The sequence below is a fragment of the Mustela putorius genome, unplaced genomic scaffold, assembly GCF_011764305.1.
Source record: "Mustela putorius furo isolate JIRA1106 unplaced genomic scaffold, ASM1176430v1.1 tig00003867_pilon_pilon_pilon, whole genome shotgun sequence".
Classification (NCBI taxonomy): Eukaryota; Metazoa; Chordata; class Mammalia; order Carnivora; family Mustelidae; genus Mustela; species Mustela putorius.
This window is the reverse complement of record NW_025422019.1, coordinates 7,857,691-7,882,586: the sequence shown is the minus strand read 5'-3', so window position 1 is coordinate 7,882,586 and position 24,896 is coordinate 7,857,691. Positions and strand designations below refer to the sequence as shown.

Below are 24,896 nucleotides of genomic sequence, written 5' to 3'. Positions count from 1 at the left end.
AGGAAAGCTCCAGCTTGCGGGAAGGCTGATGACTTTGCTGGGAGAAGCACTTCTGTTGGAAGTCTCTGAGGAGGGTCCCAGCTGCTGAGCTGAATCCTCTTTGTACATCTGTGTGCGAAGACTGCTCTAATACCCCTCGTGCACTAGGGCTTTCCCTGCTAGGTCCTAAGTGACTTTATACAGAATGTGGGCAGCTCCTAGCCACCCCGATAGCCACAGGGTCTCTTTTCCAGCAGTCTAAGGATTCACCCACTTAGGCATTCATGCTCACTCGGCACATATTCCTAACTCCCGCCATGTGAGCACCGGACTCTGGCTTGGGAGAAACTGTTTAGAGGGTACATCTCCTGCCTAATTTGGAGAGGGGGCCGAGGAAAAGTCCAGGAACCATCACAGACTAGGTCAGCACGGTAAGAAGGAGGGAGAGCTAGCGGCAGAGCAGCTTTCCAGGCAGGGTGAGGGCTGGCAGTGGGCTGGGAGGTGTGAAACAGTGGGAGCTTTTGCTGTCCGTCTGATGGGGGGGGGGGGCAGTCTGCGGGCAGGATCAGGAGAGTGCTAGAGCCGCCTGGGCTTTGCACTCCATTCTGCAGGCCACGGGAGGAGCTGGGGGCCGCCTGTCAAGCAGTCGAATCCCTTCTCTGGGTCCCTGTTGCTGGGCTGGAATTGGACCCATGGAGCAGGGTCGTTGCCCTCAGCACCTTGCATGGGATGAGTGGGTCAGGCTGCTTGGTTTGTGGAAGGACAGCCCTGCTTTTCTCCTGCCCTGAGACACATTGTGTGTGGGAGTTTGCCCCTACATTTTAAACCCTGTTTATTTTAAAGGAAGTAGGCTCCATCTGCTTTTAATTCACACACTTAGCTCATCAAAATATTGTTTTGCAAGAGGTTTTTTTGATGTCCAGGAAGCCTTTGGAGTTTTTTCCCCCTCTCTCTCCCTTGTCTGCCTTACATCTTATTCTAGGAAATAAGATTCTAGGCCCTGCTCAGGGCCAGCAGGGTAGGTCATGGGACTGTGTTTTCTGTGCCTCAATTTCTCCACCAGAATAATAAGGAGAAATGGGCTTTTCCCAGGGGTTCTGTGCACTGTCCTCCAGTCCCGCCAGGTGGATCTCCAGTGTCCCCAGTTAAGGGAACTGCCGTTTCTGGCAGCAGGAGTGGGCAGCCATAGGCTGGCGTGTGGGGAGCGGTGGGGGGAATGGCTTGGGCTGGAACCACTCTTGAGTCAGCTGGGTCTAGAATTGTGTGGAGCCAGTGCTGCCCAGGGAGCCAGGCTTCTGCGAGTCTTACGTGGCTTGGCTCCTATCTCCCCAGGGCCCTGCCCTGCCTGACACCCTGCATGCACTTTGCTTCCTGGGGGGCTCTCTTATTTGTCAGAAGGTCTTCGGAGCCCACACACCCACTGCTTTGTCTGAGGACGCCTGCCCAAGCCTGCAGGGAAGGCCGTGGGCAGCGATCCAGGGGGCAGAATTCAGAGTGGGGCTGCTGCCCTGCTCGCTTCTGCCCTCATGGGTCAAGGGCATGGAAGGACAACCCTGGGAGCCCTTGTCAGTTAAATGGATGGAAGAAAGGGAGTGAAGGAAGGGAGGAAGAAGGGGAGGAAAGGGGAAAAGAAGGGAGGAGGGAGGGAGGAGGAGAACTGTTAATGGTTATTTAAACGATCAAATAGAAGTTTTACAGGGAGTTCAGATTCAGAAGGGAGGAAGGGCTTTTGGAAAGATGCTCTTCACCGTATTTTAAATATCAGTAAGATTTTTATCAACTTAGACTAGCATTCTATGGAAACAGTGCAAGTGTAACTGTGATAAGGCAACCACCAGGCACATGGGGCTGCTGGACACTTCAAATGTGGCTGGTTCGAATTGAGACATGCTACAGTTGCAAACTTCACAATCAATTCTGAAGAAATCGATATTTAAAAAAGGAATGTCAGACATCTTGTGAATAATTTTATATTGGTTATATGTATGTCAACAGGATAATATTTTTTATATCCTGGGTCAATGAAACTGGGTGATTAAAAATATTACCTGCCTTTTTTAGGCTTTTTTTCTTTCATGTGGCTCCTGGTAAACGGGAAATACCGTGACGTGCCCTGTGGCGTTATGTCTACTGGGCAGAACTGTATTTGAAGGGAGGGGGCACTTAGAGAAGAAACCAGCGGTAGCGATTTTCTCAAAGAAAAGAATCCCCTTGAGTAACCTATAATCAATGGGACCGTTCTGACAAGGGGCTCCCAAGAAGTGGTCCTTAAGAGACCTGCTTTGGGGAAGCATTGGTAATTGGTAATTGGTGAATGCAGAGAAGGAAATAAGACTAGCCCACGTGCTGGAGGGGCTTGACCACTCTGCTTGCTGCAGTTTCTGTTTCTTGGTTTTGAATCTCATGGACTGGCTTTGGCGAGTTCCAAGTCAGAGCACTCTGCAGAAAGAGGTGTCCTAGCCAGCCCGGGAAAGCGTCACCAGTGCCCAGGGAAGACTGAGTGCCAAGGTCCCTTGAGAACCACGGTGGAAGGACCACGGGCTCTCATGGTGCTCTTGGGAGCACGAGAAGCACCGGGCAGGGGAAACCTTTTGCAAGAGCTCTCCAGGAAAGGGACCAGATGCTGGTGAAGGAGGCAAATGACCACCCCCCATGACCAATGGGCTTTTTAGACAATAATGGGTGCAAGTTGGCAGGGGAGTCTGTGAAGTGTGATGGGACACAGGAGGGTGTCCTTGCAGGTAAAGCTTCACGGTGCTGGGTTCCCACTGGAGTGCTGACATCCGGCCCAAGACACAGGCACCAGCTGGTGGGTCACTCGCTCCCCAAGCCCCTGGGCTCGATCCGTGCTTTCGGCAGGGTCTTTTGCAGATCTTCATGGAAGACTCTCAGAACCATGGTCTTCCGGCACCCAAATCTAATATAGATTTTAGGGTCTTGCCTACTACTTTCTTTGGAAGAGATCCTGTGGCCAGGACTGTTTTCAAGCTTAATCAGGCTTGACCTTCTCTGAGGTCTGTTTTGGTTCTAAGACTCTCTAGTGGGACACCCCACTCATGTACCCCGACAGGTAGACGATCCGTCCCATCTGCTGCCATGGCAGGGGTTTCCCCGGCACCCCTGACTAAAAGGGCGGGAGGTCCGTGGAGATGGCCCCATGCTCTGGACTCATGGTATTTCGTTCCTGCCTTTCAGCCTCCCTCGGGCGGGGGTCCCATCACTACCCTTGTTGTACCGATGAGTAAATCGAGGCGCGGGAAGGTTAAGTGGGAATCAGCAGTGGGATCAGGCTTGGCCTCTGTGTCGGCTGCAGCCTGTGGCTCATGCGGCCCGTCTTACCACCACCATCCAGGGAGTCTCGGTCAGGGCAAGTGGCTCTCCTAAGAGTACCATGCACTGAAGGGCTTCAACCACAGACTTTAAGTTCTCTGGGAAGTCTGAGATCGTGGCGTTTGGTGTGTGGCAATGTCCCCCTTCCTGGTTTGTGTAGATGGCCTTCTTCTAGCTGTGCCCTCACAGGGCCAAGGCCTGAGGGACCCAGGGTCCCTTTTATGAGGGCACTGATCCCATTCATGAGGGCTCCACCTCCTGACCTTCCATAAGTCCCATCTCCAAACCATCACAACCCACATTAGAATTTCAACCTTTGAATTGGGGCGGGGATGGGGGGGGAGCATTAAACATTCAGTCTGCAGCCGAGAGGGACAGACCCCAGAACAGCCCGTGCCTCTGGGGTGGGCATTGTGCCTGGGTGGCTCCAGCCAGGGCCCTGATCCCGGCGAGCTCCCTGTGGGGGCAAGTCCTGCCGGACCCCAGCCAGCTAGGGGTGTTGGAATTTCCTGTCTCCTTTGAGCTCCTCCCGTCCCTCTCCCCCCAAGTGAGACAAACGCTTTGTAATTGCATGCTGCGGAGTGCCATTCAGGATATTATTATTGTTATTTAGTACTTCCTGTAGAGTGGGGCCTGGGCATCAGGAGGGGCCTCTGGAGCAGCCTGTCCCTGGGCTTATTATGGGGAAGAATAGTGTCATTTGCATAAATTCCGGAAGTGGACTTGCCTGGCTGCTGGGAATGAGGCTTTCCTGGACTCCTTTCCAGTTTCTTACCCCCAGCCCTGATGCTTTGGCCACTGCTTCGTTCCCGCTGGGAGAGGACTTGGCCATCTGAGTCTGCAGATCCGAGGCGCTGGCCTATGAAACTGTCCAAGTTTCCAAGCGAACTGAGGCCACTGCAAGAGAAGGGAGGAATGCTCATGTACCGTCTCCGGTGGCTTCCCCCAGCCCTGGCACACCCATCACGCCTTTCCTCATGGTGCTCAAGCCCGTTGCCACTGCCACTGGCAAATGGGCTGGCATGGTGGTTACTAGGATTTGATCATCACACCCAAGGCTGTGTTAGTCATCAATCATGTTGAGCTTCTCCGGGTCACCAGCTAGTACAATGCAGGATAGACATGAATACAAGAAACCATCACCTCTTACTTCCCAATGCCGCTGGGAACTCCAGAAGTATAAAAAGTCAAGGCTGGCCAGTGGTTTTGCAAGTGTGGTCCTTGAGAAGTTGTGTGAGCATCACCTGGGCGCTTGGGATAAGTGTAGATTCTTGGGTCCTGAGCCCAGAGCTCTGGGGAGGGAGCCCAGCAACGGTGTTTGACCAAACCCTACCAGTGATTCTTGGGTCTGAGAAGCACTGAAGTTGGTATCTAGTAGGTGTTCTGTAGTGGGCCTCATGTTAGGTGTAACACATCATTTAGTCTCCAGGAGGACTCTAGAAAGAGGCATTCCTAATCCTGGGTATATAGGAGAGGTGACACAGCTTGACCAGGAGTCACATTCTGCACAGCTCTGTGCCTGGGCACGACTGAGTCTGGATTCCATCCACACCACCTCTGAGCCTAAAGAACCAGTCATCCTCCCCCTTCCTTCCAGCTCCCCCAGTCTTGACTGTGAAGGCTCAGCTCTAAAACCACCTCTTCCAGGGAGGCTGCCTGGCTGCTCTGGGTGCTGCAGACATCTCCCTTCTCTGACTTTGAGGTTGTTCTGGCATTCTGGAGCCTGCTGAATCACAGAGAGTCGAGCCTTCAGGTTTGTACACAGGCTCTGTGTGCTGGGATTGTGCTGCTGACACTACCCCCACATTGACTTTGTGGGGGAAGCCTTAAGAGGGTGTGTGGGCTGAGAGAGTTCCCTCCATCCTTTCGGCAGTGTAGGCCAGGGGTTGAGAGCTCTGCCCTGGGTGGTGGGCAGCTTCCCTTTGGATCCTGGAGAAGGCTGAAGAGCTGGACCTGATGGGGCCCGAAGCCTGTGCCGGTCAAGGCCACATCAGAGAGGGTCTGTGTGTCTGAGCTGCATGGTGTCCCGAGGCCAGACCATGCAGTTAAGAGAAGGATCATGCCATCTCTTCTTTGGAGCTGGTGCTATCATTTATGGTATCTTCTGGGAAGCCTTTAGCTCCAGAATCCCTGAGAAGTGGGTCGGGGATCTCCATGGGAAAAGGCAAGAATGCAGAGCCCTGCCCTGTGGGATTTGTAATGAGCTCACCTTCAACGGCTAAAATGTAGACTGTAGCCATGCAGGCAACCCGCTAGCGTCCAGCAACCATCTAATGGGTAGCTAATCATCTGGGACCAGCCTTACAGACAACGAGGGTGTCAATCATTGTCCCTTCCCCACCCAATTAACATTTTTCATTTTGTAGCACATTTTCGCATTTCTGTTTGTAGAAGGGTTAAGCAGTTCAACTGACCAAGTTAGGTCTTCAGGGTGGAACCCAGAGTAGCATCCTCTCTCTATTGGGCTGGGAGATGTTTCCCCAAAGCGCCCTTGTCCAGACCATCAAAGCCCATTGCTTCCTAGTGGGGGAGAGCTAAGTTTGCTTTAAGGAAATGGCATCGTACAAGGGCTCCCATCCTCGGAACCGCCGCCCTCCTGTACCTGGGACATGTCAACTGCCTGGGATGTGATCACACCCACTTCTGGCTTGGGCTTCCCAGGGGCTGACTTACTGCTGCAGGGCAGGGTGCTGGGGTTCATGGCAGGTGAGGAGGGGAAAACTTTTTTTAAAAACCCACCTTTAAAACAAATTTCCCAGTGTTGTTTACTGAAGCCATCAGGGCCCCTGCAGGCCCCTGACCTGATTTTGGTCAGCACAGACATGAGGGACAGAATGGCGGGAAACAGTTGGGTTGGGAGCAGCTAGTCTGAGGCTCGAGCAGATGGACCACGGGGGGAATGGGGGTGCGGTCAGCAGCGATCCATTGGCGGAACACCTTTTTGGCAATGCTCCCGAGCCTGCAACCCATCCTCTCTGCCCGCCCCCACTCCATCACACAGGGAGTCAGGGTGCACCAAGTCCTGTGGTGAGCACATCAAGTGGCAGAGGCCCCAACGAGGGCCTGCCTGATGCATCTCGGCATCCCTTACAGCAGGAAGTAGGGCCCTTTTCTCATTTCCCCTGACACTCACAGCCTCAGGGGAGTGCCGCTCACTGGTATTTTGCTCTGTGCTAGACATTGCAAACATACAGCGAGGGTCGGTGTTGTTCCCATTTTACAGATGAAGAGATGAAAGCCCAGAGTGCCTGTCACTTGTTAGCGATGACAAAACCAGGGTTCACATCCAAGTCTGTCGGGATTTATGGCTCACATGCTTCCTACCCCATCCCAAGCTCCATAGACCATGGGGACGTGTCATTCCCCTTAAGACTGTCGTTTGACTAATGGTAGCTCAGGAAGAATCTGGATTTCAATCTAACAGTAAAGTATACGGTACTGGTCTTCAAGCCTGCTCACGTGCCCATTTCTCCTTCCTCCATGTGCGCACCTTCCTTCTCCAAAGATACAGGTGTCTCCGTCTGCCTGGTCCCTCTGCTAAGGGGAAGGTGACCTGGTGGGTCAGCTGCACTTCAGTGTGAATTTGTTTCCGTGACTTTCCCAAGGTCCGTTTGCTTTTAAGGAGACAAATGAAACTGCTGCACTGGATATTACTTACGAGGCAGGAAATGGTAAGGGACAGGAACATGTTGCGTTAGTCTTTAAGCGGGAATCCCAAGGAGAGTCCCCCATACTGTAAGAGAAACTGGAGGCCAGAGAGCGCTTTCCTGACCCCGGAAAGGCAGGCCAAATCCGAAGGCCTCTGTTGCAGCTTATCAGAGGCTGCCTGGAGCCCATCAGGGTGTCTGAGGCACCACAGCACTGGTCACCCTGGCGACTGTGGGGCATGGGCCGGCTGCCCAACAAGGGTATGGGGGTTCACACCTTGCCCTGACCCCTGACCTCCCTCCCAGGGTCCCCGGACCGCACTAACGTGCGTTTCCACCTCCCTGTAACTCAGAGCCGCACTGTGCTAAGACCACGCCTCCTTCCGGAAACACCTGCGGGCATCTCCCCTCAGTCAGCGCCGGGCAATGCAGCCCTTTGCTCAGAAACACTTTGCTTCTCTGGTCCTGCAGGTGGAGCATACCAGTGCACGTGCTCCAAGCTAATTCCCTCCTGTGGTCTTAATGGAGATGACCACGGTCAGGGAAGACCATGCTAATCTCTAGGGAGCGGACAGCCCAGGGGGCCGGCCCCTGACGCATCCAGTCTGTTCCGGAAGATGGCTGCTTTCACGTCGCCAGCCCCTCCGGCTCTGGGCCAGCCTCTCCAACCCTCCCCGAGTTCAGTCCTCGGGGCAGCGCCCCTGCGTTGTAGCAACACATGACTTCATCCGAGGAGAATTCCTCCGGCTGCTGACGCGGCTGCCCAGTCATGTTTCCATGACCCAATTCTCCCAATTCCGTGTCTGAACCCTCTGCTGACCCCGCCCCAGCATCTCTGGCAGAAATTCACCGGAGTCACTATGAATGGGACATGAACTAGACCCGGGCTTCCGGGGAGGGTCCTCTGGGCCTCCTCACTCCCGACGTGAGATCAGGGACACTGCGGAGGCCAGAAAACCCTCACCCCTGGGACCACCGGCCAAGCAACATCTGGCTTTTAAGCCCTAGCACAGAAAGATTCTGGGTTTAAAAATAAAAGTCAAGGCCCCACCATCCTCAGCTTCCCAGACCCGTCCTCCTTCTGTGTAGCATCAAAAACAAATGTGCATTTTCTTCAGAGGGGCAGGGGTGATGCATAGAAAATTTCCAGCTTCGAGTTTCTTCCCCAGAAACTTAAAAAGAGAGCCATTTCTTTGAAATGACATGTGGGATGTGTGTGTGTGTGTGTTCCCCCAATCCCCCCGCCCCCCGCCGGAAGAACATAATTTAGTTTGGATTTTTTTTTTTTTTAACTTAAAAAAAGAGCCCACAATGAAAACAATGTGTGGAAGGATCTCATTCAATATGTCACTTGAAGGCAGCTCTTGTTCCTGACGTATATCTTCATGTTCCTTGGGTGCTGCTGATGGCCTCTAGACGGAATAACTTCTTGCAAGAGCCCAAAGGGGAATTTTCTCCTCCCGCAGCCGGGCAGAAGGGCTCTGAGCAAAGCATTCAATTCTGAATGAGAGGCACTTGGGGACAGGCCATGCCGGTCTGAAAGGGTCCTGAGACCTCAGATGGGCCAGATCAACCTTCAACCCTTGGATGGCCTTAAGTGCCCAGTTCACCCCAGAGACAGCTGGTTGGTGCTCAGTCCCCAGAGGCTGGTGGACTGAGCACATCTGGAAGGTCACTGGTCCTTAGTCATGGGTTGTATGGATAGGGCCATAGCAATGCAACAGTGTCTGGACCCTAAACTCCTATGCCCTGCTCAGGGATCCCTCCTACAACCTCAGCGTGTTCCTGGCTGGGACAAGCATGGCTCTTTCTCCAGGGAACAGGTGACCATTCACAAACAGCAGGACTGTCCTGGCAGGAATCCGCATTGTACAGATGTGTAAGATAAGGCCCAGAGAGGAGACACGATTTCCTCAATGTCCCACGGCCTGCTGCCCAGAATTAAGGGAAAGCCACTTCCCCTGGTAATCTCCACAGCCTGCACCCCAGCCGTCCAGCAGAAAGTGGGGGTGCAGCCTTAACTGGGGAGAGCATCTCTCTCTCTCACACACACACACACACACGTACACACACACCGCACATGCACAGCCACTGGCTTCAGCCCTGGTATCCCCAGCATTTCATAGTTGCCTGGTAAACAACCATGAGCCCTCCATTCCTGCAGATTTTATAGCTCTTGAGACCTGGGGGAAGTTGCATTAACCCCAAGAAGAGCACTTTTAGCTAGTGAGGTCAAGGGCAAGGTCTGCGCTCCAAGGGCATTAGGGGACTGCCTTCTGCTTCTGCAGGAGGCAAGAGGAGGGAAGAAAAGCTCACCTGTGTGCTGGGGGACGGCCAGTGGGAGGACCAGGAATCCTGGAGTGAAAGCCACCTGGGCTGCCACAAAGAGCCAGGAGTGGATATTGGCAAAGCATCAAGAGCAGGGCCCAGTGCTGCATGAGCATTTTTTGTTAAATAGAATACATACTCCAGGTGGGACCAGAAGGACCCCAGGGATCACCCTTGTACCCACAGACTGCTCCTGAGGATTCATTTTGGCTGGGCAGAGGGAAAAACCCATGACCAGCTGTCCTACGCCTTGGACTCCCTTGCAGGTTCGCTTGTCTTTTCAGCTTTGTGACTTTGGCCTGAAATCACCCATAGAGCCTCCACTTCCTCATCTGTGAAATGGGCCCAGGAACACCTACCTTGGCTGCCTCAGAGGGGCTTTGGGGTATGCAGGAAAACATTCAGAAACACACAAATCACACTATTTTTTTTTTTAAATTAACAATACTATAATCTGGTCTGCCTTGCCACATAAAAAAAAAAAAAAAAATCCCCAAAAGCCCTTTCCTAAACATCTGGGGAGCTGGACATGGCTTCCCTGCTGATTCTCCTGGGGGTTCAGGGAAGGCTAGCTTGACCCAATCCATGTTCTCAGTACCCATGAAAGGTGCCAGTTTTGTGGAACTATGAAGATAAATCTGAGTATGTAGAAATTAAGGTTACAATTTCAGGGGGAAAGTTTTCTTTGAAGAATTCCTGGTGTTCGGGGCCCCTGGCTGGCTCGGTCAGTGGAGCGTGTGACTCTTGATCTTGGGGTTGGAAGTTTGAGCCCCACATTGGGTGTGGAGATTACTTAAAAATGAAAAGATCTTTTCTTTTCTTTTTTTTTTCTTTTAATAGAGGGAGTGTGCCCAAGTGGGAGTGGGGAGGGGCCGAGGGAAAGAGAGAACCTTAAGCAGACTCCACACACAGCATGGAGCCCAATGAGGGGCTGCATCTCACAATCCTGAGATCACAACCTGAGATGAAATGGAGATTTGGAGGCTTAACCCAATGAGCCACCCAGGTGCCCCTAAATTTTTGAAAATCTTAAAAAAAAAACCATGGACTTCAACCCAAGTGTCTGTTGACGAGTAGATGGATAACCAGACAAAGATCCACACAGCAGACTATCATTCAGCCTTAAAAAGGAACTTCTGACCCGTACTATACCAGATGAACCTTGAGGACATCATGCTAAGTGACATGAGCTAGACAGAAAAGGAAAAATACCATACGATTCCACTCATATGAGGTATGTAGAATAGATTCATGCGATAGAAAGGCAGGTGGTGCTTGTGGGGAGCCAGGGGAGAGCAGGAATGGGGAGTTTGTGTTTAATGGAGACAGAGTCTCAGTCGGGAAGATGGAAAATACTGCAAATGGATGGTGGCGGCCCCCTGATTAGAATGTATTAATGCCACTTGTGCTCGCTTCGGCAGCACATATACTAATGCCACTGAGCTGTGCACTTAAAAATGGTTCATATGGTAAATTTTATGTTGTATATATTTGACCACAATAAAAAAAAAGAATTCATAGGGCTTATAGGACAGTCCCAGGATCTGTCTGCATGGAAACGGGTAGCAGAATGATGTTTTTACATCCCTTACAGTAGGCTGGGCCGGCTGCTGACCTGTACGCACAGGAAACAAACCCATCCCCATCTCTTGCAAGGATTCTGCAATTCAGACTCCACAAACCCGCCTGCTGGCCCAGGACCTTCAGTCGAACTAAGAGTTGACTGAGAAATCTCCACTTCTTAGCCCTTTTCCCAGTCTGACTACTTTTTAGAGGCTTGCTTTCCTAAAGCCTATAATTATGTTTGCCTCCAGGGGACCCAGGAATTTTTTTTTTTTTTAAATAAGCAAAGAGCATCCTACAATTATCACAATGATTTGTTGAGGGCAGGCCAAGTGCAGAGGGGAGGCTGACCCAACTGTGGAAGCCAGACCCATGTGTTGGCGTCTGCATCTCCGAGGCACCCACCAGTTCACTTGGGGGTTGGTCATTAACAGGAGGACTGGAGAATTGACAGACCCACGTAGGGGTCCACTGCGCACCACCGACAGGGCAGGGCAAGGCGGCTGGCTGGGGTTCGGGCATCCCTTAGGCTGGCTGCCGCCACAGGGAGCGGACCCTGGCTTTGCAGATGGTTCTGGGTAAATATTTCCAGCCAGGGTGACTGCAGCATCCGGAGGCCATCACCCGGGGTTGCTCCAGCCACACGCAGCCCAGGCCGAAATGGGCAGCAGCCTGCCGGCTCTGTCAGTCCTGATTTGCGGCTGAGCCTGTAATCTCCCCGAGTTCAAAGAGCGCTTAGCTGCTTGTCTTTGTCAAGTGCGCGGTTGGGGATCTTTTATGTGAACGATGTCGGATTCTTGGGCTGACTTTGATTATTTATTCATCCCCCTCCGTGGGTGTGTGATAGCCAGGGCACCACCGAGCCCCCTTGTCCTGGCTACTTTTGCCCCTGAAATTCATGGAGCTTTAAAGCCCTTTGAAAATTGCCTTTTGAGGGAGGGGAAAAGTTTTTGAAAGGCCTGTTTCTCTCTCCCACTCCACAGTGCCGCAGCACCTCTTGCCACCGCTTCATGCTCCCTTACCGATTGACATGAGACACCAGGAGGGAAGGTACCATTATGAGCCCCACTCTGCCCACGGCGTGCACGGGTAAGTTCTACCCTCACCCCCCATGGCCCGGCATGCAGTCCCCTGCCTCCGGGGAGGCTGGTGGTCTTAGCCACCTGTCCTGTCTCTATTCGGTTTTTCTGGAGTTCCTAATCTGTACTGTTCTAAGCCAACAGTCACCTGTGCCATCAGGGGTGCATGAACCCAGGATGCTGGGTGAATGTGTACGTGGGACGTGAACACGCACCTCCGTCTGCTTACCTGAGAAGGAAGCCCTCCTCGGCTCGCACACCCTCACTGCCAAGGCTGCGGGTTGTCCCATTGTAGCCATAGCACCTTGGGGTTCTATGTGTACTCAAGCAGTGGGAATTCCCTCTAAGCCAAAGGTCCTATATAAGCATGGTGACCTTAGGGGTATCTGGGTGGCTCAGTCAGTTAAGTATCTGCCTTCAGCTCAGGTCATGATCTTAGGGTCTTGGGATCGAGCCCCACTTCAGGCTCCCTGCTCAGAGGAAACCTTGCTTCCCCCTAATTTAGTGTTCTTTTACATGTCCCAGTTTAGACCCTATACTTTAGAGTCACCGTGATGATAAGGACAAGCCCCATGATAAGGACAAGGTTCCCAGGTAGAAGGACGTGTCCCAGTGCTGTCGCACTAAGCCTAATCCCTACCCTCTTCATTCTCACCTATAGCCTCGAAGCCTATAGCTAATGTCACTTTTCTTGGTGTTTATGACTCCAAGACGGGGCCCCACATTACACTTCCAGAGAAGAGACTGAAACCTTTGCCCTACCCCCATATCTCTCCACTCCCCACACCCGCTTGGAGAAAACCTACTGCAAAGGCCCAACTCATCCCAGGATCCCTCTGGACCCAGCCATCTCATCTGTCCACGCCAAGCTGCTGTTCAGGGTTCTAGAACACACAGCTCTACTGCAGGTGTCCACGCCTCTGTTCCTGCTGCCCACCTTCCTGGAGTGCTCCTCTTGGGGCACCAGGATCCCCTACACCGGGTGGGGGCCCTTCTCTGGAATTATCTGCTTTCCCACCTACCCCCTAGCAGGCTCTGAGCTTCCCGCTCCTTGCTGCCTTGCCAGTGGCTGACAGTACCAGGTCCATGATCAGTGAGTGTTGCCTGAATGAGAGCACTCTCCACCCATTCTACCCATTGAAGACAAACCCTACTTCCTGCCTGTCCCAGCTCCTGCCTGAAGGAAGTCAGTAAACGCTTGCTGAGCACTCCCTAGGTTCAAAAAAGCACCTGGCCCAATGAGAAGGCTGGTGACTGAGGTCGCAGCCCTTGGCAACTCCTGTTGCTGGGCACCCCTTGCCGCCGCCCTGAGGTAGAGCAAACCGGAGACTTTTCTTTTTTAAAAAAGCATCTTTCACTTGGCAATAATTTCAGACATGAGAGAAGAGTTGCAAAAATAGTACAGAGATTTCCAGGATTCCTCCCAGCCCCTGCTGGGCTCCCCTAGGACTCACATCTACATGACGGAAGGCTGATATGGGGTCATTAACTGACTTGTAAATCTTATCCGTGTTTCCTCAGTTGCCCCACTCATGTCTTCTTTTCTTCCTGTTGGGATGTGGCCTTGGCATTTCTTGGTCAAACCTCCTTTATTCTGGGCTAGTGGCTTAGTTTCTCTTGTCCTTCATGACCTTGACCCTCTCGAGGAGGACAGGCCAGTACGAAATGTACAGGTGTCCTCAACTGGGGACTCTTGCCTGAATTTGCCTCATGATGAAGTTTAGAGTGAGCATGTGGGGGACTAATACCATGAAGGTGAGACTTTGTCCTTCCTAGTGGGTCGTGTCAGGAGGCACACGATGACAAGGAGTCTCATCACTGCAGCTCGCTTAGATGATAAGTTGAGGTCTGCTGGGTTTCTCCCCTTTAAAGTTGGTCCCTTTGTCATTAATAAATATCTTGGGGGAGGGGCTGAGACTTTAATATGTAACTATCCTGTGTCTTATCAAATTTTCACCTACTAACTAACATCCATTGGACGGTTCTAGCCAGAAACTGTAATTACTCATGTTCTCCAAATGGTGATTTTCTGTTTCCATCATTCCTTCCACGTTTTTGGCCTGGAATTCTTCTGTGAGGAATAGTTCCATCTCCTCCCCACCCCCCACATCTTTTTTTCTTTGATTATTTACTTATGCCAAATAACTGCATAGGCAGACATCTTATTCTGAGTTATACTCTGTTGTTGTCGCTATCTGTGTGTGGTTGAAATGGTCCCAGATGTGGGCATCGGGAGGCCCCTCAAGTTTTCTCATGGGGACCTTCAAATGTTGGAAACTTCTCATTTCGTGTCAGTGTGTGTTGTCGTGTCTCCCTTGATGAGGGCCTGCTCCTGGCACCCATGCCCACCCGGTAGGTGATGGGGTCCTTTCAGCCCCTGCCCGCTCCCCAGCTGCCCCTCCAGCTACCGGGCTTGGGACCACAGCTCCAGCAGCTGGCTTCGGTGAGCATGTTTGGAACTAGCGGGTCTACCCGAAAAGGGCTCAGCGGGTGGCATCTGACCATCAAAGGAGAATCAAGCTGAGTCTCTCTGTATTTGGGAGGAAGGTGGAACTGCTGACTTCCTGGCCAGTGAGGGGTGGGGGACGGGAAGAGCACTGGGAGAAACTGAGAGCCTTCGTGACCAGCAGCACGGGAGGTCTGGGCAGGCTAGTGAGCCTGTGGAAATGGCATTGTCACTCACTGGCCCAGATGACTTTTGAACTCGACTTGATGTCTGAAGGGGAGTGTTTCAGTCTCCTGTTGCTGCTGTAACACATTACCCAGGGGCTTAAAACGATGCTGACTTACTCTTGGGCAGTTCTGGAGGGCAGAAATCTGGAGTGAGTCAAGGTGTTGGTGGGGCTGGTTCTTTCTAGAGACTCCAGCACAGACTCTGCTTCCTTGACTTCCCTAGTTTCTGGAGGCCACCTGTGTGCCTCAGCAAGGACCCCTGTCTCTGGACCCATCCCTGTGTTCCCCCTGCTTCTGTCCTCACATCCTCCTTCTTCTTCTGTAATGCTTTTCTCCCTCCATCTCTCTTCTAAAGGTGCCCGTGATGGCTTTGAGGGCCCACATGGATAATCCAAGATAATCTTCCTGCCTCGATATCCTTAACTCCATCACATCTGCAAAGTCCCTTTTCCCCTAAGAGGTTATGGTCCCAGATTCCAGGGATTAGGGCACAGAAGGTTCTGAGGCTTGTTTGGGATCACCAAGCCCCACCCACTGGCCAGCGTGGCATCACCCAGTAGAATACAATAAAGGGTGTCCACAGTGTGCTAGGGCCTGGGTCCGGCCTGGCTCTGCTCGGGAGGCCGCTGTGCTATATTGAGCTTCACAGAGGCGCGCGGACCTGCCAGGTGTCATCCCCGCTGGCCTCCCCTCCCCCAGCCGGGGCCGGGCTCTCCTGGTTAACACCCAAGTGATGATGGGCAGCAGCACTCTGTTCCCGAGCCCAGCGCCCCTGCCGCGGTGGGCTTCCAGGGGCTCCCCGGCAGCCTCAGGATGATCGGTCCCCACCCGGCCACAGGGGAACAAGGCAAGGGCATCGGGACCCCTTCCCCCTCCCCCACTGGTGTGGAAACAGGACGAGGCCTATAAGAAAACAACGGCCTCCGTGGCTCTGGCTTCTGTGATTAATGCGGTCGGAGCCCGGAGGAGTGCCCGATCCATCAAGCCCCCGCTGTATCCCACGCCTCCTCTGCGGCGCCAAATGTGTCTAATTACACAAACGTTGCACAGCAAATGAGCTGCGGTGTCATCTCTTGTCAGCTGCACCCGGAGCCTCCGCCTACTGCTCTGCGCCAGGGCCGCTGCCCGTTGGCTCTCATGGTCCTCACGGCCCCGGGATTGGGCGCCTCGTGCGCCTGGGCTCCGCGTGCAGTGCTCCACCACAAACTGTTTGTCCTCCCCACCTCACCCCCGGGGGCGCTGCGGGGCGCTGCGGGAGTGCTCCGTCACCAGCCCTGCTCCACCAGCTGGCCTTGAACCCTGGCTCTGAACTTGAGAGAGCTTACCAACCCCGAATGAATAAACCTGTTTTTCCATCTGTAATAGGGCATAATGATAGCACCTATCCCATCTACCAAGTTATTTTGAGGATTCCATGGGGTCATGTAAGTAAAGCACTTGGGACCATTTGGAAACATGGAATAGATGTTAATAGTGATGAGTCTCATGGTCGCTGTTTGCATTTGCTTATGGGGGCGGGGATCATTGGAAGCCCAGGCCCCTGGGGGCAGAGGCAGGCCACTGCATGACCTTCAAAGAGGATTCTCTCTGGTGGCTGTCACTAAGAAGGTAGAAAATAGGACTGAAGGAGTACCACTGGGGATGGAGAGAGGAGGGGTCTTTTTTCTCCCATTTGGAGAATTGGGACTGTATCTTCTAGGCAACCAGGAGCAAGAGGAAGTGGTCAGATTTATTTTTAGGGTACCCTTAGGAGCAGTTAGGGGATCGATAGAAGTGGGGGACCCACAGCAGAGGGACCTGCCAGAGCTGTCGTGTCCCTGGGTCCAGGTCACAGCCCTCCCCTCCGCCACAGGCAGCCACACAGGGAAGAGAAGGGCACAGGGTGGGGAGGGGGCAGTGTGGAAACCCAGCCAGCATGCCGGGCTGGCTTCTTCACAAATGTGCCCACCCCATCCTGACAGCACCTTTCCGCATCTCCTAGAAGTGCAAACCCACTACAGGATTTGTGTAGCTCACTGGTGCCCAGGAGGTTTTAGAAGGGTAGATGACACTGCCTGTAGACTCCTGAGGCAACATTTCTTATCCATGTAAACCACACGTGATGGGGAGATAAATGGGTAGAGGGGTTGTTGTTGATCAGGCGTGGTTCTCTTGTGACCACCCCCCCCCCCCCCCCCCCCGTGAGGAAATGATCCTGAGGGTCCAAGAGTCCATTGTCAAGGGCAAGAAGAGAAGGCCAGCCAGCGGATGGGAACCAACACTCCCCGCAGACTTTCCATAGCCTTGCCGCTGCTGGTGGAAAAGCAAATTCTCTGGATCCCCTGCCAGCCCCTGGCCCTTGGAAACAGGCTTGCTAGGTGTTGTGGGGACAGAGGCTGAGGCATGGCACTGTGGGGCTCCCAGCTGGAGCTCTCCATTTGCTCCGTGTAGGCAGTCATACAAGCAGGAGTAGGGGCTGCCCTCAGCCAAGATCAACCCAAGTCCTTTTGGAGAAAGTAAAAGCTCCTTTTCCTGATTTGGGAGGCTAGGGTCGTTCTTTGACTCCCCGTGTGGCTTATGGGGTCCTTCTCATCCCAGCCTCTGCCCTGGGCCTTCAGAGAAGACCAGTTCCCATTGCTTCTAGCCCAGAGGGGTTTCTGAGACCATCTAACGCTGTAGTTCTCAAACCTGGCTGCCTATCTTAACTTGGCTGTGTGTTTTTTGTTTTTTGTTTTTTGTTTTTTTTGCGATTTTTTTTATATATAATTTTTTATTTTTTATAAACATATATTTTTATCCCCAGGGGTACAGGTCTGTGAATCACCAGAACTTGGCTGTGTTTTAAAGATGCAACATTCTTCCGTCCAATCTCCAAGGTTCTGGTTCTTGCAGGCTAGGGTGAGGACTGGGTATCTGCTTGTTTACCTACAGGCCAGAATCTGAGGACTGCTGCAGGCCACCCTACTTATTTTAGACCCAAGAAAATGGGCTCAGAGCTGCGTGTTGCCTTGCTAGACTCATCACATCAGCAGGCTCTAGGGCTTTTTCTCTCAATGACAATGACCTCGAAGTATGGGGTGTTAAACATCCCCTGGTCCCTTTTTATCACCCATTTGCAGATGCGGTGCCCACAAGTTGACCTAAATCTGTCCATACTCTCAGCTTGCAAAAGGGGATGAGCATATGGAACGAGGATAGCCACAGCATCTCAGCCACAGGACGGTTGGCCCCCTTCTCTCTCCTCTTGCCTGGTTCCACGACCTCTGACCTCCACAACCCCCCGCACCCGCCAAGACTGGAGAGCCAACCACTATGAACCGCTCCCCTGCAGATCACTTGATCTTGAGCTGTCATTGGTGAGCAGGGTTCCAGCAGTCACAGCCCAAGGCCACCCTGCAAGATAAGGAGAGAGGAGGAGGGGTTCCTGCTGGGGACAGATGGCTCTGGGGTTTAGCTATTAATTCATGCGAAGTCAACATGCTGGCCCAGGTACTTTAGGAAAAGAGGAAATGCCAGCTGGTTGGTGCGAGGGCCTCCGCCTTCCACCATCATCTGCACACTTTGTCGCGCGTGCAAATTACCCAGAGCCCCCTGGGAGAGCTGTTAGAGATGTCTGAAGCCACCTCATCCTAGTGGTTGCATATTAATGGGGACATTTAGCCCCTCTGTTGGTGTGCATCACTTGAGAAAGTAGTTGCTTTGCTCTCGCTGGCTGAGCTCCTGAACTTTCTAATCTGGAGGGATTTGAAGATGGCTCTTCCCAAGGTCAGTGTTCCATAAAGACTGTACCTGCTCATTGCGAGATTAATAAACACACAGCCTGCTCAGCCCGTCCTGTCCCGGGCCCCTGAGAGCCCTGTCCTCAGCCAATCACTGAAAGGCAGGAAGATAGTAATATTTTCTTCTTGATTCTTGGCACCACACCACTAGGTTCACGGTTCAGAGAAGACGGGCACTGCGTTTCAACAAAGAACGTTCTCTCCCCTCAGCAAATGTGCGTACTTGTTTTCAGAGATTCGGGGAGGCTAGGAAGAGGCGGCGGAAGGGCGTGTCTGCCTGGCTTCTGGCTGAAGGACTGAGGGACTGGGTGGCCCACGGCTGTCCTCTTCCTCCCAGGAGTCCAAGTTGTCCTTTTATCTGCAGTGAGTGCTCCTTTAAATCTGATGTAGCTGACCACTACTTCAGGGCCACTGGAGAGGTGGGTACCCGGAGAACTCCAGGACCAGGCAGTGTGTAGGGCAGTGGCTGTCTGAGGTCTGGGGGGACAGATAGGTTTGCAGCCTTGGCTCACGGGGATGTGCGTGGTCCTTAGACAGCCCTGCAGGCAGCAGGACACTGGGGCAGCGCTCACTGAGGGTCAGTCCCAGCAGCCTGGGGCCAGCCCTCTGGATTATACCACTTAACCCCCATCTGTACCCTTTGAGGAAGGTGGCATCCTCACCCCCACTTGCTAAGTGGGGAAACTGAGGCACAGTGCAGTTGACTGCTTTCCCTAGTGACATCCTCCTAGCAAGTAGCAAAGCCATGACTGGAACCTGGGCAGTTTGACTCTAGGGGGCCCTCTCCACACTGAGACCTCTGCTAAGGACTCTCCCAGCTCCGAGGGCTTCAGATTCCCAGCTCCAGGAACATGCTCTGCAGTGTGGGACAGACAGCTCATTTATAATGGAATCTGGCCTGTAAAAGTTTAATGAGGAGCGTGTCTGATAAGCCGGCCTGCTCTTTGATCTGTGCTGAATGCCAGCCCCTCGCAGAAGAGAAGCTGCCTGGCTCTGGGCTTTGGAGAGAGCCCATGTGGTCAGCCTGGGCAGGAGGGGCCCCAGAAGTGAAGCAGATCTTGATGTGCAGAAATGAGGTGGGTCTGCACTGGGCAGGGCAGGCAAAGCTGGTATGGGGAGGGGCTTCCTGGTGGGAAGGTCCTGCAGGGTTGACAGATGGTCTTTTCGGGTTCTCCTAGCCCACTGGGCCCCCATCACCTTGGCATAGCCCATCCCACACCCCCAAGATGTGGGCAGAATGGGGAGGGGCCAGGGTTGAAATCCTCCTGTGTTATTTTTTACTCTCTATGCCCTTGGGCTGGCAGTTGAACCTCCATGAGCTTTGGCTTCCCCATCTCTAAAATGAAGATACAAGAGTACCCCTTGAGTGGTTTTGAGGATTAGGTAGCGGAATGTGTGTAAAGCACATAGAACAGCCCCTGCTACACAGTGAGCACTGGACAATGATTTGTTCTTTTCACCCTTGTGTCGAGACCAGAAGTAAAAACATATTTCATTGCAGTCACCCTGCTGTGTGCTAGGTAGATGGCATCATATCCAGTCCCCCCAACACCCTGTAAAGTAGATGATATTCTCCCCATTTCATACAGCAAAAAATTAGAGGTTCCCAGAATTTAAGAGCTTCCCAAGATCACTCTGCTAGTAAATGAGACCTGACTCTCAGTCCCGAGCATTTCTCTGTGCTGTGATTGTCCTTGGAGAGGAACTGGAATCTTCCTTGCAAATCTTAGGGCTACAGGCAGCTATCCCTGCTGGCAGACATGGGAACAGAGCAACAATAAAGCCAAAGGAAATAATCTCTAAGAGTAAAATTTCAGTGGATGGATTGGCCTTTGAGGTGGGGTCTTGTCCCAGTGCACATGTCTGGGGTGTCCACTCTGGGTGGACACTGATGCTAGTGCCCAGAATGCATTCATTCAGCCCAGTTCCTCACTGCTTGATTTACTGTGTCCCAGGGACTGTCGCTGGAGGTCACTCCTTCCCACCTTAGTCTCAACACTTGTTGAGGGGCTTCGTGAGCAGTGCCTTGTCGCTGAGGCCTGGTCAAGCACCCACGACAGTGGCCAGCGCTGCTTTGTCGCTTACTTGCTCTGGTGCCCACGGAAAAGAAGACCTATGTTGGGCACCCTGGAAGCCCTTTCTCCTATTCTCTCCTGCCAGGTGCTGTGTTTCTGACACATGAACTTGACCTGCCCTGCCCTAGCAAGTTGCGGTTAGCTGTTGCCTAACTCAGGTGGAGTTCTTCTTGCTCCTTCCTCTGTCGTCACCCACCCCGTACCTAGAAGGGACCAGCTTCGTGTCAGGTGTCAGGAATCTAGGCCCAAGGAGGCCCAGCCTAGCTGCCCACACATATCTCATGGTCTTGGAGGGAAAGGAGGAAAAATGGGGGCGGTTACAGAGCGGTGTACTGGAAAGGGGTGGGGGCGGGAAAGCCCAGAGCACTAGGAAGCCAGGACTGGGAAGCATTTACCAGGAGGAAGGCACCGGAGGCCTGTCTCTCCCGATCCCACCCTAGCCCCACTCTGCCGTGGGGCCCCACGGTCTTCTTGAGGCTGCCCCTGCTCCAGTGAGAGGCCACTCCCAGGCAGACACAGATGCCAGTAGGAAGAGGAGCCCTTTCCAATGCACCCACTAATGCGCTCAAAACTTCGTTTAAAACTCAGCAGCACACACACCTCTAAGAAGACTTTTATCTAAACTATTTGGGATTATCCATCTCGTTTTGACAGGAGTCCAGGAAAGAAAATTCCACACACCACTTTGGCGGGCCAGGCCAGAGCTGAAGAATTCTTTCTGTGGAGGGGTTTCCCTGTGTGTAGCCCACCCATGCCCTGGACTTTTCTCATGGCTTAAACCCAGACCCCGGGGGCAGTGTAATGAAACCCCTCCTTTTCCTGAAGGCTCTTCCTGCCCCAAGACCACACGTCTCATTCCATGGCTTCCATGGCTCCGGGGCCAGCCCCCTTGCATTTGCCCTGAGAGAGGATAGTCCCCATAGAGTCCTGACTTTCTGGAAGCTTCAGCTCAGCTGTGCTCAGCCGAGGTTGGCCGTTCTTACAGACAAAGGCCTCCTATCCCCAGAGGTTAACCCACAGCACAGGTCACCTGGTGAGGGCCTAATCCGGGCCCCAGTTCCCCCAGGGCCTCTTTCGACCCCACCCCCACCCCACCCCCCAGCCCCTCCTGCCCCACCACCCCCCAACACATGGCTTGCATCCAGGGTCTCTCCCCAACCCCAGCTCTGTGCAAGTCATCACTTGGCTAGGGAAAAAGTCTCCTTGATACTTCCCTCTTGCCTTTTATGCTTTTCAGTTTTTATGTTTGAAAAAGCCGATAAACTTCCTATCCTTCTGTTTCAAGGGGGAAAAAAATGTGATAAAGGGTGGGCAGCTGAATTAACCCCTCTTGCCCGTGTGGCTAGATCTTAACCAAGTCCATGTGTATGGCCTTCTTTGGAGGCGCAGTTTTATAACCTAATTTCCCTACCAAAACATCAGTGTTTACTTAGTAAGAAATCTGCTCTTTGTCAGCTGAAAACAGTGATTTCTTTATTATAGCTCTGCGTAGGGAGTGACAGCTGAAAGCTGGCTGGATCTGCGGGAGTGCGCGGGTCTGTAACGGATCGGGGTGAGCAGAGGGTCGAACGGATTGCACGTGTATAAAGGCGTGTGTCGGCCGCAGAGCAGGCCCATCTGACAGGCTGGGGCTGGCCAGGAAGGAGCCTGGGCAGCAGACAGAGGGAATAGCCACGAGGAGCCCACTGGGTGACAGGGAGCCAACCACAGAGCCCCCAAAGGCTTTCCAGCAGCCCACACAAGTTCACGAGCAGCTCTGCAGTCGCTCCACTCCCCACCACCGAGCCCCTGTGCACTCAGCGGACTTCGAACCAGAAGCCAGCCCTCCTCTTTAAGATTTAGGCTTGTTAAATATTGAAGACGCACAAAAGGACTTGCAAAAGCATGGTTAAAGCATAAAAAGTAATGATCTTGTACACTGTCACTCCCTGGCCGGTCTAAGGATCGGGGATATGCCGGCACCTTAGGGGTCGTCTCCGTCCTGCCCCAGGGGCTGCCCCTCCCACCAGGCTTCGGGATTTGGAGTTCCTCCTCCCCTTGCCTCCCTGACAGTTCCACCTTATGTCTGACTCCCCTAACAACCCATTGTTTAGTTCTGCTTTGTGGACTTGATATCAACAGAATCATTGCAAGCAGATTCATTGGGAAACTGCTTTCACGGGTCAAGTTTTGTTCCAGAAATTCACCCGTCAATGCTTGGGGCTCTTTATTCACGAATTCTCCCTTCTCTGCTCCAGAATGAGCAGACAGGCACCTGGGATGTGTCTCTACTTTGGCAATTCTGAACATTATTGAGGTGAATTCTCTTGTACCATCTTCTGCACCACCACCACCACCACCACCCCCCCGGGACCGCGGGTTGTACCTTAGAGTCAATGCATGTCCAGGAGTGAAATCGCTGAGTCATGGGTTGTTCATGGTTTAAACCCAGATGCTGCCAGACTTTTGCTTGGGTGGTTTTACCACTACCGCGGCTTGAGGGCTCAGCTCGTTCCACATCCTGGTTACCAAGGTCACGTCAGCAACATTTAAATGTTTGCCACAATTTTGGTATCTCCTATGATTTGGATTTTCTATTTCCCTGATTACTGATGAAGCTGAGAATCCTCTCCTATGTTTTTTGGCCGATAATATTTCCTGCTTGTGAAGTACGTTTGGAGCTATTTTGCTCATTTCTGTATGGAGTTGCCTTTTTCATATTGATGTGAATCAAGTTTTTTATATATGAAGGCCACTCATTCCATAATTAGTTATCTGTGTTGCAGATATCCTCTCTCAGTTAGTGTCTGTTCTCTTCATTCCCACAGTGAAGTGTCTGGATAAAGAGAAGTTCCTTGTGTAACCCAGGTCAGGTTATTGACATTTCCTTAAGGTTTTTCCTACACATTCCTATTCCATCAGCTGTGTAGTCTGCCGTTCAGCTTCTGGACTCTGGTAGCTATCCCAGGATATGACCTGCTCTTTGTTCAGCTGTTCTCCTGCCTCGGAAACCCAGGCCTGCACCACTCACTGCCTCCTTTCCATTTCTCTATAAGAGTTGAGACCCAGTTTCAGATGCCACCTCCTATAGGAAGCCTTCTCAGATTGCCCTAGCAGAGTGAATGAATTCTTTCCCTCCCACACTTCTTTCCCCTCCAGCACCTTATATACTCTTGGTAGGCTACAATTCGTGTCCACTCTCCTGCATGACCCCAGAGGTCCCAGACTGATGATTCCATCAAGGCACTAAAGTGAACCCTAGGCTTGGGGGCTGTGATTTCCTGAACTCATGGCTGGATCAGGGGGGCTCTCCCAGTATCATCACCCTAACAGCTTGTCCTCATCTCAGCCTTATGACGACTCATGCTCTCTGCTGGGGTCTGTGCAAATATGGGTTCAAGGTGAGCCCTGGGAAAATCAGAGTTGACCAAGATCCACCTGGCTCAGCATTGGTCAGTCGAGTTTTTTACTTCCTGGGTGTGGGGTTCTGGCCGAGTCTTTCTCAGACCCCCAGCTCCCCACCTGGTTCCCTCAGGACCCATACTCAGTGAACGTTGGCTCAGCGAATGGCTGATGCTGTGGTCCCAGGCCCTGTTTACTGTGAGCCTTTTCGCTCATCTACGGAGCCTCCCAATGGGGGCAGAGCTCAGTCCAGATGTACAAGAACATGCAGATTGTTGCAAAAAAAAAAAAAATGAATTGAGCTCTGATTTGGAGAGGCGCAGTTCTCTGGTGCTTTCCAAAAGAATTCAGTACACATCTCTTTCCAGTTGCAAACCCCCTTGGTGCCTCTTGAAAGGGGCTTGATTTCTGGAACTTTTAAAATGAATATATGGAAGGCGTGGTAAGCAAGCTTGCCAGTGTATGGTTTCACATACCCCACACCAACCAAACAAACAGGAAACCAAAACATAACAAAATCCAAACCTGCAAACAAAATCCTTGCAGAAGAGTTTGAACTCCGCCTGGAGGAGCCCCTGGAGCTCCATCCATGAGTAGGCCCTGGGTAGTCGCCACTGACCTTGCCCTTCAGGGAAGCCCTGACGAAAACCAACACAGGCCCCCCCTGCTCAGCCAGGACTGAACGCTGCTAAGGAGTCACAGTTTGAGGAAGAGAGCAGCTCAGAGCAGGAAGGCCAGCTTCGAGGTATTTGTTTCCCCTCTAGCAGATCGGTGGGCCCAAGGCCAACTGCCTAGTGTTTCTGAGAAAGTGGGTGCCTGGCCCTGAGCCGCGGGCCAACGGCAGACGGGTCGCCGCCTCCCCATGCTGAGCCTTCTGACTCCACCCATGGCCCTGTGATCCTGGTGGGTGGTAGCATCTCAGCCCAAAGGCAGGATGAGGACATGGGAGCCAGCGGTCCCTGGGGCGGGAGGGGTTGGCGTGTTGGGGCCGTGTGCAGGGCGCGTTCAGCTATGGGGAGCCAGTGACCGTGTAATCCGGGCGGCAGGGGGGAAGGCACGCTCCAGAGCCCTGTGAGCATGCTC

At 52.8% G+C, this 24,896-nt stretch overlaps 1 protein-coding gene across 1 annotated transcript in view; it reads left to right on the top strand.

Moving 5' to 3' along the window:
- Window positions 1-24,896, top strand: part of GLI2 (GLI family zinc finger 2) — a 242,550-nt gene that overhangs the window by 172,216 nt on the left and 45,438 nt on the right. The window contains exon 3 of the mRNA XM_045066465.1: window positions 11,831-11,936. Within this exon, the coding sequence (XP_044922400.1) occupies window positions 11,831-11,936 (106 nt within the window). The remainder of the gene's footprint in view (window positions 1-11,830; window positions 11,937-24,896) is intronic.